At 30.2% G+C, this 12,710-nt stretch overlaps 1 protein-coding gene across 1 annotated transcript in view; it reads left to right on the plus strand.

Moving 5' to 3' along the window:
- Smp_140570 (putative kinesin heavy chain) overlaps positions 1-6,677 on the plus strand; it is a gene marked incomplete at its 5' end in the record, with an annotated part of 44,762 nt that extends 38,085 nt beyond the window's left edge. The window contains 5 exons of the mRNA XM_018793739.1: positions 93-161; positions 626-725; positions 2,273-2,340; positions 3,594-3,781; positions 5,405-6,677. Of these exons, the coding sequence (XP_018648221.1) occupies positions 93-161; positions 626-725; positions 2,273-2,340; positions 3,594-3,781; positions 5,405-6,620 (1,641 nt within the window). The 3' untranslated portion in view covers positions 6,621-6,677. The remainder of the gene's footprint in view (positions 1-92; positions 162-625; positions 726-2,272; positions 2,341-3,593; positions 3,782-5,404) is intronic.
- Positions 6,678-12,710: the final 6,033 nt, after the last annotated feature.

Consider the following 12,710-nt stretch of genomic DNA (forward strand, 5'->3'; position numbering starts at 1 on the left):
CAGGTAATCTGCTGATATATGTTTATTCAGTGTTTTTCTTGAAACTATCTTTATTAATATAACCGTTAACATTAGATTTCTATATATTTTAGTATTTAGATCATACTAAAACTTTGAACAAACGCAAAACACTCCTCCGAAAATCCAGTTCTGAAGGTTCAGTAAGTTTGTGTTCATAAAAATCTATAAGTACAAATTAAAATCGTTAGCATTACATTTTCAGTAATTTAATAAATTTAAAAAATAAATGTTATTGAAAAATTATAGTTACTTAGCTAAAGCAATCAAAACAGCTAGATATGCAATGAAAACATATAATCCTTATATAATATTGAGATATGTACAAAGAGAACGAGAATATTTGGAATAATTCTTTATATCATTAAAAACACCTACGGTAAAGAATTTTTCAATTTGTCAGTTAAAATTTGTATATACATCCAAATATATTTTTAAGCAAACTGGAAAGATTATTTTGTAAACTAATTACATGGTAGCATTATTGAAAACGTTCATTAAAATACAAATTCGAAAATAGCATACAATATGAATAACTATAAATAAAGTTACAGAGTTATTTAATATTAATTACTCAGTCTTCATTTATTTACATTTGATTGTTTAGGTGCAGGATAATGCCTTTTCAAACAATATGAATGAGTGCTTAGATTTCAAAGAACGCACTTTACAATGCGAATCTGCAAAATATCAAAAAGATAACATTGGTTTGTTTCTACCAATTTATATCTTTTCCAAAGTAGTCATTCTTGGAAACGCAAATATTTTTAGTAATTATAGACATAACTTCATCGTTTTATAAGCAAATATGAATAGTGACTAGCAGTGGAATCCAGGACGTGCGGCTCGTCCTATTTGAGACTCGTCAGCGGGATGTACCTGTATCTCAGAGTTGATGTTCACTCTGGAACTCGAACCCAGTACGTTCAATTCAAACGCCATCACGTTTTCCACTCAGCTACTGAGTCCTGACAGTCACTTGCTTCTGCAATGGGGTGACGTTATATTCACTTGGTGTTGTTTACTTGTATCTTTCCATTGTTATTGAGGTACATCCAACCGACGAGTCCCAAGTAGGACAAAACGCGCGTCCTCTATTCCACTGCTAGCCACCATCCATCTTTGTTTATAAACCTTGTGACTTAAGGCAATATCGAGGCAGTCCGCACAGGATTCACATATGCCAAGAGACTGATCAATCGCAGTTCCAAATAACAATGGGAAAATACAAGTAAACAACACCGAGTGAATATAACTTCTCAGTGTTTATTGCTATTCACTTCAAGCCATTTGAATACTTATTTCAAAAAAGAACCGTGAAACAAGTGACTACTTATGAGTAATATACTGAAGTTCAAGAAATATTGTTTCGCTAGTTATCCTGGTAAAGATTAAATGGCAATCAACAATTACCTAAACCTTGCTCTAAGCACATACACTTATGTCTCTTTAATATGTTAATGCTTCTCCTTTATACAATTTATATACATTAAAATCTCCTTCGTCTATTACAAGATATTTCAGTTACTTTGAATTCGTGAATCCATCATTGTTAGACCACCATTGAAAACCAGAAAGTACTGGACGCATTTTGTCCCATAGTCGGTCCCCTCAGCAGTGTGCACCCACGACCGCACATGCAAGACTCAAGCTCTATCTTGCGCACAAGTACTTAAGCCCTAAACCACTGAGCCGACACCCAACGGTGCTCATGTCTAGTTTCAGTCAATCTACGACATTGCGCGAACGTCTTCCCTTGTGTTCGATGAGTAATTGCCTGACTACCAACAAAGATTAGATTTATCGGTAACTACGTCTCATTTACTGACAGATGTTTCTATCCTAAATTTCATGCGAGATGACGTAAAACTTTAGAGTATACCAATCAAATGCTAACGCATTTCAACAATCAAATTCTTAAAATCTATGGAGAGAAATGCTTATGAATGAATAATTTTGCAGGTATAAAACACAATTTTTATGGAGATCACTACATTGAGAATACTAACTGACCAGATGAAGTGATATAGCTATGAGTTACATAAAAAGACTGCTAGGTTTGATGATGCGACTTAAATCTTTATGTATTCCACGTAACGTCTATCTGCTTACCGAGAAAAACGCATCTGAGCTGAGAAACTTTTCTTCAGCATATAAACAAGCATTGGTGTGTCCAAGTGATTATTATTATAATATTATTTACTAACTTGCAAAAATGTTATTTATTTACATGGTTCATATGTCTGATTTACAGATACTCTTACTACATCATATGCAAAGTGTGTACAGCCATTCCAAACTCAAAATTCTGATGATAAAATAGTAAGTCGAAGCCTTAGTAATTATTCTTACTATTGCTAGGCACATATTAAACCATGTTCTATTTAGATATTGTTTAAACCTATTCAAACACATATTTGTGCTTCCCTATTTTCAGAGAAAGGCGTTGTAATAGAATTTGAAAGTATTTTTCTTAATCACGCCACGAATATACATCACACTTATTTCCACTTAAATCAATATTCTAAGACATACCGTGTTTCTTTCAGTATTAGTTGAATTCAGAGGAAAACAATTGGGAAGCGGTTAATGTCATGAAATATAGATTTGTTTCATTGAATATTACACTTCTTAAAGTTATATTGTAGAAAAAGCTAAGTCAAAATATTGTATTCTGCAATTGTCAATAGCTATTGTCAGCATTACGTGAAAATTTTTGACAAGAAAGACTATATTAGTAGAATGTATTTACATTAAAATACTGGTTTTTCAGGTACTTTAAACAAAATCCTATAATTCGTTTTGATCATACATATTCTTTAATCTTATAGAAAATGACAGTAATTTAAAAAGGTGACTTCAAATTGTTTTATGTTTTATTTTACTCGTTTATGTCAGTGGTGTTTTACATAAAGTTGTCTCATTAGAAAAATTCGATTATGCTCAATTTGTAAACAAACTCTTTTCTACATTTTTAATCGTAGTATTTTTGTTATGTTTAATTACCATATACAATAATTGTTAAATAAATTATTGTTGGTCTTTATATAGTAATTGAACTGATGTTTATTGATTTTCAATCTACCTTTTAATAATAACGGTAATAACAGCAATCAAAATACTATTTTGCACTCCTCAACCGCTCTTTTGCATTGACCTTAATACACTTCAACACAAATGAACAACACAGAAATTTATTTATTATAAATACATCATTTGATTGGAAATTTAAATCAACCAATCAGTTAAAGATAATTCCAATGGCACTTAAGTCAAGCATCAAACTGTTAACTAATGGTCTGTGTCTTTATATGAAGCTGGAGTTTAGTTATGCAATCCTAAGCAAGCATTATTTTTATTTTAAATCATGCTGCTTTTGTAGGTGATGTAAAAGATAATTCTAGTAACCTAATAATAAACAATAATCAGTTATGATATTACGTCACAGTTTTAAAAATTTGACAGCACAACCTAATACTAATCATCAGTGGATGAAATTGTTTTCCCTGAAGAGAAATACTTTTTATTATTACTCTCCGTCAATCTACCCTTATTTTACTGATTTTGTTTGTCAGAATTATTCCCAGAAATTTAATGGTCACGACCAACAACAACAAACCTGTCAACAGCTTTGTGATAATCAATCGTCATTGACTGTGGATCAAAGCACACAAACTATACAGGTGGAAGAATATGAAAAAACTTGCTTTGATTATCTACACAGAGTAGAGTTACTAAATTTCTTCTGTAATCGAACGAATAGGTAAGAGAGGAAGCTGTTTTTATATCGTTACATTTGATTTACAACAGCTAAGATTGAAATCTTTCATTTAATAATAAATTTCAATGTTAAGTTGTGCGAAGTCCATCATATCTAACAACAGGTATCTTTAGTAGTATCTCATGAATAAATTCAGTTGATAAGTTGTTACAATAAATTTTCACAACGACGTATTTTTGCTTATTCTCAAACCAAATATGACAGTCGTTCACTATGTATTCAGCAACAACTATTAGCACAATTGAATGTTTTTATATAAAATAAATTCAATGATTTCTCTTAAATTAGGTCAGATGAACTGTAATCTTCGTTTATTGATAGACTCATGACCCGTTAGTATATCTAAGGAATTCATACAACTTATTGCCTGAGTTATAATAACGTAAGTCATAAACGTTTAGTTGGTTCGGTAATAAAAACCAAAAAACGTTAGAAAAAATATAAAATTAAGAAGAGCGAAACGTAAGCAACTATTTTTTTCTTAATTCGTTATCTACTTACTCTTTAAGCGGCTTTATGATTTTCTTGTTAGGTTATACATTTGATTTCTTTTATACTGATTAATAGAGGCAAAAACTAAGTAAATCAAAATTATCAAAACTAGTGAAGAATTGTTAAGTTTCTTGTTGTTTTCTGATTGAATATATTGATTCCTCTCAATTCCTTTTCCAATAAATGTAAATCATGTAATCCAAGTTACTTGGTGAATATAATGATTCAAATTATTCAATTCGTTCACCATTACTGTTTATTTTTTTAAAGTATTACTTTTTAAATGAATTTTACAACGTTTAAGTATTTTAATATGCAATAATTTCATACCATTACTTTTCCAACTATCTACACTGTAAATGTAGAAAATTCATTCTAACAAAATTACTGTAGACGTTTTCACACCTATAATAATAGATTATTATTAACACAATTATCATTTATATCAAAGAACACTTGATTAGTTTCTAACATGATAATATTTATTAAAAAAGTCACTTTTCAAAATGATCAACTTTTATCGTATGACTACTCCTACATTTGTAAGATAAATGACTTCTTTGTGGATACATTGTTCACGATTATAATTATTAGTTATGATATATATATATATATATATATTCCGTTGATCTAATAGTAAACGAATTATTATTCCAGTATAAGATAAAATAAATCATCAGATAGTTGAACTGTTCCTGTTTAAAGGCTAAAAAGTTATGAAGTACAAAAATTCAAAAAGTTTTCGTTTTTAATCTGTTGCAAAAACAACAGAGGTCTTTCAGAAATATTAAGGAGTTTGTAAGAAAAGATCTACACGTTTTGGTCACATCTCCAAAATCATGAGTGTCCCAAAATGTTTAGGTGATCTACAAGACCAGTACAAATAAGGTGATACTCACCTTAATATACACTAACGAAATGTCTACTCATTTAAATTGAGAAGACGTAAATAACAGAAATCAAAGTGGTGCAAAAAGATGATGTATTTATCTGATAATTATAGAAAAAACTTTCACATGTCGAACTAGAATTCAGCTTTTCTTTCAAAAACTTATTCTTTTAAGTTTACCTTAATTTCGTTTGATACTTGTTTGATTTTAAATTTTTTAACAGATTTCTACCCAAGGAGACAATGGAACAACACAATAAGTGTGCAGCCATTGTTTTAAACTCTAATATAATTCATTCGACCAACCTACCAGACAGTCTTTTAAAATCCGACATAGTTGGTAACACCCCAGCCAAACTGAACATATCTAACTATCCTAATTTGTTTAATGGAGATTCAGATTGTCACAGATCAACTGCAGATTATCAGGATGATCAAAGCAAATCCGATGAGAGTGATGAAACTGATGAAATGCTTCTTAAAGCTAGACCATTATCTTCTGGTGATACTGACGTTGACAATTATGAGAAGAAAGAAGACAAAAAAGATCATTTCGATGTCGATCTAAGTAAAGAACCAAGCAAGATTTTTATATTGAAGCAGGAATTTTCTGAAGATAGACAAGCATTAAAGATGGTCCAGTCTCTGAGTGCTTCAACATCAACACCCAAACAAATCTCTAAAGTCAATCAACCACGAATGAGAAGAATGCTATTTCCAAGTAAATTAAGGAATGTTAGTTATTCTTGGAGAACGTTTGTCAAGAAAAGATCAAAATTCACGGATAAATTCAACAAATGGATGAACCTTGACAGTAATTCTAAGCAAAGAATAAGCAACACAGTGTCAAAAATGTTCGAAGATAAAAATGTCACATCAATGTTTCCAAGTAATCAATTTCACCTTATAAAGATGAGAAAAATTACCAACTTAATTTCATCTATCACAAGTAATGAATTGACTTCTTCACTAGTTTCGTCTACAGATTTACGAATTACCCATAGCCGAGAGCTTGCTAAAAGTCAGAATGAAGATGATGTGGTAAGTGTAGAACATGACGCTAGTTTAAAATTTAATCCAAGTTCATTAACAACCCCAAATTTAGCTACCACAGCATCTTTGTCGTCTCCGTCTTCTGATAAGACTACTGTATCTGATTTACAAGACAACAGTGCAACATCAGGTCAGGCTGTTTTATTCAATGAAAACCTTATAAACATACAATCGGCCCAAAACAGAAAAACATACGAGAATAATGACAGTACAGATATATCCTTAAATTTGGATGACAGTTTAGAAGAATTTGATGGGAGTGATACAAGTTTCGATTTAACAACAAGCATCGAAGTAAACAAAAAAGGCGCATTCTATTATGTTCAACCAAGAGATATTCAACGCACATTGGACACATCTCTTTCTTCTCCTTCATCCATACGGTAAGGACTAACGGTGCAAAAAATATTAAGATTACTACTATATACAATGGAATGTTTACAACCTCTTTGTTTTCAGCCGGGCTACTTTGATTTATGTTTATATGGATTGAAATACTTTAAGTATTCATAGGTTATAATGAACCTTTATTTCACCTATATAATGTCGTTTTTGGTCCTTCATGTTTCACGTTAGTAATGAGAATTCCATTATTGCATATATTATTTTGGATGATATGATTTCATTATTAAGCAAAAACCCAGGATAAAAAATCGATTATTTATTTTGATAGATGAAAAGTACCATTAAGCATAAGGGCTTTTACGTCAGTTCAACATCTTAAAAAGGAATTGTTTCAATGTGCACTGTTCTTATCTGATTAAATATTAATAGTAATGAATTTACTAAAAATACCAAAATCAAAACCGTTTTTTAAATGATACCAACATCACCAAATTAGAACGAACCTCAGTGATTTATGAAATTACTAGAAAGTGATCGCTAGTTTATTTTGCTATTAGAGAAGTACATTATGAAAGCAAATATTTCTTTGTAAAAAATATGTTAGAAAACAAATCAATTCAAATGTACATAGAATTTTATCACTTTTAAATTTTACCTAAAAATGCATTATATTGGAAATCAGAGGAGAAACAGTAATAGAAATAATGTGGCTTATAAAGCAATCATACAGAAACACATATACGCTGGTGAAGTTAATTCTTCAGTCATGAGCCCATTCCCTGAAGGTTATCTGTTTATCTAAATGCTTCATCCTTATACTTAAGTCTACTACTTACTGATCTTAGTTTATATTTTCATTGGAAGAAAGAATTTCGATATTTATAAATAAACAATTCAGTGTACCTTCTCGAAGTTTGTGGATGAGTTCATAAAACGTCCTACAAAAATATACCGCTAGTCATGTTCATGAGGACGCAAAATTATAGGATATAGTGAGAAAAGTAACATAATTCTTTTCAAGCCAAATTTACTATTGCTCTAAATAAAAGCAGTATAATAAAATATTTAGAATTCTTAGCTATACCATCATAACATATTTTAAAAACAATAATCTATCTAAAAATAAGTCTGTGAAATGAATGATACTCCTGACTTCCTCGAAGAAATTAAGTTTAATAACTTATATACTACAGTTTCAAATCATATGCATTAGCTGAAAATAATTAGCATAATTGGCTTTATATTTAATCTCCTTATATGTAACATTGATATATTTTATATCTCAATAATTTATTTCCGGTACCGCTATGCATTTGAAATAGTCCGTGATGATACATAGAAAGAAAATGAGTGCTTCACGATGAAATCACCTGACCCAACATAACGCAATATTACATTCAAGGAGTTTATCATTTCCATCTCATTGTTCACTTATTTTCGACTTTGAAATATTTTGCCCATCTATGGATTGAAAACGTCTGGTTTAGATTAGTTACATGATTATGATACTTTATGTTATTTTGTGGGCATTATCATTATTATATGGAGTTTATTTTCATCATCGAACTCTGGATATTAGATAGTATGCAGATTTTTCATGCCTTACTAATTGATGTATATTTACATTAAAGTATTTTATAGACTTTTTCACTCAACCTGTCAAAGTGACTATCTATAAATAATTAGAAACTGCTCATAGGCGGTAATTGTGATTCATTTTATGTTCTGTGAGCTTACCATAGATTATTTTTACACGATATATCATTTCAAATAATTTTCCATTTTAAATCACAAAACAATTAGCAGAAATGTGTGAAAACCATAGAACGAAAATTATGAACAGAAACTTTATTTCCCTAAAAATACCTTGATAGAACAGTTTTATGTAGAATGTATGGAGAAAAATAAGCGGCAGGTGTATTTTTGCCCATGTGAATAATATGAGGTCATATTGTCACCATAGTGATACTCAATGAATTGTATTTTTCAATTACAAATGTACGTACGTTGATAACAAAAATAATAACCCTTTGGTAAAATCAACCAGACCATTTTGCTTCTATGACTAAATTTTTCAAGGAAATGTGTTATGGTTTTCATGTAAATATACTCCATTTAATTATTAATGATCATTTTGTAACACAATATTTGAAAATACCTAGCTGTTTATATGTTAAACAGCTAAACATTTTACAGCTTTAAAATAAATTATTTATCGTAATTGATCATCTGACGGTAGTTATTCAGTTTCTTGAGTCACAGTTCGAACAGTTCCAAAGTATTCAAGTATATTCTCAATATATAACATTATTTAGCATTAGACTTACAACTTCAGCCTCAAGTGCGAACAGTGCTTATTCATTCATTTATGTGACAACTAAACACTGGCTAAATGAAACGTTCAAATCCATTGTTTAATATTCTATCAACAAGAAATTGTTAGACAAATTTAGGCATTAAGTTATAATATGACTATTATAGTTCATTTGATGGGGTTTTTGGAATTTTCGATAAGTCATAGAAGATATTAATTTGTGTTTCACTTATAATTTAAGAATTATGTTTTTCGACATACCAGGTATTTTCTGATATTCTTCTCTCACCTATGTGACAATAAGAATTAAAAAGGATTTAGTTTACTTCAATATGACTTGCTGGATTTATTCAGACAGATGGAAATTAACTTTAGGTACTTAACATCTACAGAGGAAAGCTAGAATCAATAAAGTACGCTTCAATATGCTTGTGAAACGATTGACTGAAATTACGATTGTGATAGAGTGAAATTTTTTCTATAATTTAGCAATGAAATTCTTCTAGTTTGTGAACTAACATAATGTAATTAATTAATTTTTTAGTTTGTTCTTAGTATCAGCTGAATAAATTGGTAAGCGAATGTTATAACCTGCGGACGCCAATTGCTATATCTTGTGCCTACCCGTTGGAGAGCAGCGATTTATCGATCGGACCGATGACACACGAAACCCGTACGAGCAGTCCAGAGTCCTTGTCGATCCTGCTTTCTGCCTAGCCCAGCCGGTGAAGTCCAGAACACCAGTATGAATCATTTATTTCAAACATACTAGGCTTATATATCAACCACACAGACCACATCGTACCATAAAATAGGAAACATTTGTACAAGATTTAGCCAAATGTGACTGTGAATATGGGAGATAGTGATTGATAGACTGGGGATAACTCAAGAATGGTAAATCTTATAATAGTAGTTCAAAAGTCAAAACAAAGCTTATAGTAGACGGAACATGAATATGAATAATTTAGTTGTTTAATAATTATACTATGAAAATATACACATAGTATTGGCCCATAAATAGTTCTCAAAAGTTACCATTTATAATTCTTATCGGAACATAACAGTGAATAGATTAATAACAGTACAGAACTAACAAAGAAATAATAAATTTGGTGGTAGAATGTATTCTCTGGAAAAAATATTTTAGGTATACTCCTATTAACAAAATCAGTATGAACAACAGAGCGTCCATAGTATATTAATCTGTACACACCATACTTTGTGAATATTTTAAATGTTTATATAATTTACCTACTTGCAAGTAGCTAAAGTAATCAAAGTAAATTAATTGTTTTCGATGCTTCAGCACGGAAGATCTTTCCCTTGAAGATGCCGATGACGTGAAAAGTAAAAATGGTAGGTCTGTTCATTAATTAGTACTACACTTCGATATACTTGCCTTGCAATATTTTACTAAAATCGTATTTCAAATAACATGCGTTCTTCACTAATTTAACTTCATGTTTCATCTGAGCTGGTAACAGTGACTTTGTAGCTATCTTTATCGAACAAACATTTACATCATAATTGTTCACGAAATAAAAATCTATGAGGTTCAACAATATTTTTTCACAGACCTTTAGAGAAAGATTTATTCGTCATCATCAGAATTAATAACGTTTACACCAATAAAATGTATCCATTTATCAATGTGAAATTCTTCTGTCATTCAGGTAAGGGAATATTTTGAATTGTATGGACGTTCAACACCATCCTATTTATTGCCGGTCATATTTTATACCACAACAAGGGTGATTACCAGGAATATTCAATGAAAAAATATCGTACGATTTGTCGCTCGGTGTATCGTGGAGACCTCTTATTCCTGTCTAGTGTAAAACATTTTTTGACTTTGAAATAACCCATACACGTTTTTCAAGGATGTTTCCGATATCACCGATGTTGAATATCTCTAGAAACTTTAACATACCACATTTCAACCATATAAATAAAAACATCACTGCTGTATTAATAAACTTTAAACCCAAGTTATTTGTTGATATATAATTACTTAATAAGTTAGCTTAACTCATGGTTTGTCGCATAAGATTCTCTTCAGACAGTCACAAGTTTTAATCTGTAAGGGTTTTGTTAAGTGTAACATATATTTGCCCAAAATTACTGGGAATGTTTAACATACATAAGACATTTTTAAACTGTCATTGTGTCACTGTCTATTATAAAGGCGTTACATAATCGACATATACACTTTTTCCTCAGTATGAAGAATAGATATTATTAGTGTACTATATCGCATAGGATTTCATTTTGTCTTGCTTTTTTACTGAATACATTTTGTAGAGAACTTTCACTGAGTGATATTTCGTTATATATAACTCATCTGAACATCTAACTAGTTATCAAACAGTCAATCTGTGAAAACAAAAGATGTCATTATAACCATTAAATTTGCTAAGATTTCAGTTCCTGAGTTATTTCATACTTAATCTTATCTTTTTTTATTCGTATCGTTTTATTCTAAAATTATTAGGTTTTTCTGTGGGATAAAATAAAGTGATCCATAAACGCTGTTATTGTTAATTTGAAAATGCATACTTATTTAACTCTTTATAATGAATTACACAATTAATTTATTTCATACTCTTCATATAAGGAAATGAACTACAAATATCTTTGTGTCAGTCTTTTGATTTGACTATTCTGTGTTATTTATAATATATTACATTCTGGTTAACGCTTCCATATTAAAATCGTTCGAACGCGTTACGATCCTTGAGATATTTTTTCATTGTAATAACAGCTGATCTAATGTCTGTTTTTACTGAATATCATGCATTTTATTATATTCTGTTGTGATAGTGGTCTATCCAGACATGTTTATTACTCACTATCTAGATTAAAATATTACATCTGTAATTAGACAGTAGAATACTGTAGTGACCAACTTTTTTTAAACTCGGTTATATGCAGGCTATAACTTTACCGTTTCCGTAAACTCTAAATAATTATTATTCATATGCTTGCTTAAAGAAAGAAAAATCACATCTATTTGTCGATGTTTATAGTTTTTTTAAACTACTCATAAATAGTACACAAGATTACACAAAAATATTGTACTTCACAGTTTGAGTGAGGAAATATCTTCCCTAAATTATATTAATTTCAGTCAACAAATGGTGACTCCTTAGTAATGCAATGAATTGTTGTATAAGGCTTATAGGCTTGTTATTCGTAATACTATACACGCATGTTTCAACATCATTTTTCAAATCTGTTCTAAGAAATTCATATTTTATGAATATGGGTTGGGAAAGAAAATTCTACTACGAATGACTAACACTTAGTCATGCTCATTAAATATTCATATTGTCTGAGCAAATGATTTTAAGTTTTCACAACCCTTTTCGTTATTTCTATGCCAGCTAGTATGAATTTTAAAAATTCATGTTTACTAAACAAAACACTAATTCATTTGAAAAAACTTGCTATTGTTCATACCTTAACATTGCTTCCATCGACAGTGGCATGTCCTAATGAATTTTAATGATTGCTTTGGTTTGGTAAGCGAAAATTGATGCACTTCTAAAAAGTAGTAGGAGAGTTTTGGTCGGCAGAACTTATTTATCTTTAACTGAGTGCTTGTTCATAAATTAACCCTTTGATAAAACAAAAGTGTACAAGATCCTATTTCATGTGATATTTTGTTCGTTACTTTATTCAATTGTATGTCCTGCTGTACGCTGCATTACTATGGCACTAAGGCTTTTATTCCCTTGTCTCTTAGTTAAACTGACATCATCGTTAGTGTTCTTATTCATAATATATATGTAGATCACTACATGAACTAGATGTAG

Source organism: Schistosoma mansoni, chromosome 1, assembly GCF_000237925.1.
Source record: "Schistosoma mansoni strain Puerto Rico chromosome 1, complete genome".
In the NCBI taxonomy this organism is placed as follows: Eukaryota; Metazoa; Platyhelminthes; class Trematoda; order Strigeidida; family Schistosomatidae; genus Schistosoma; species Schistosoma mansoni.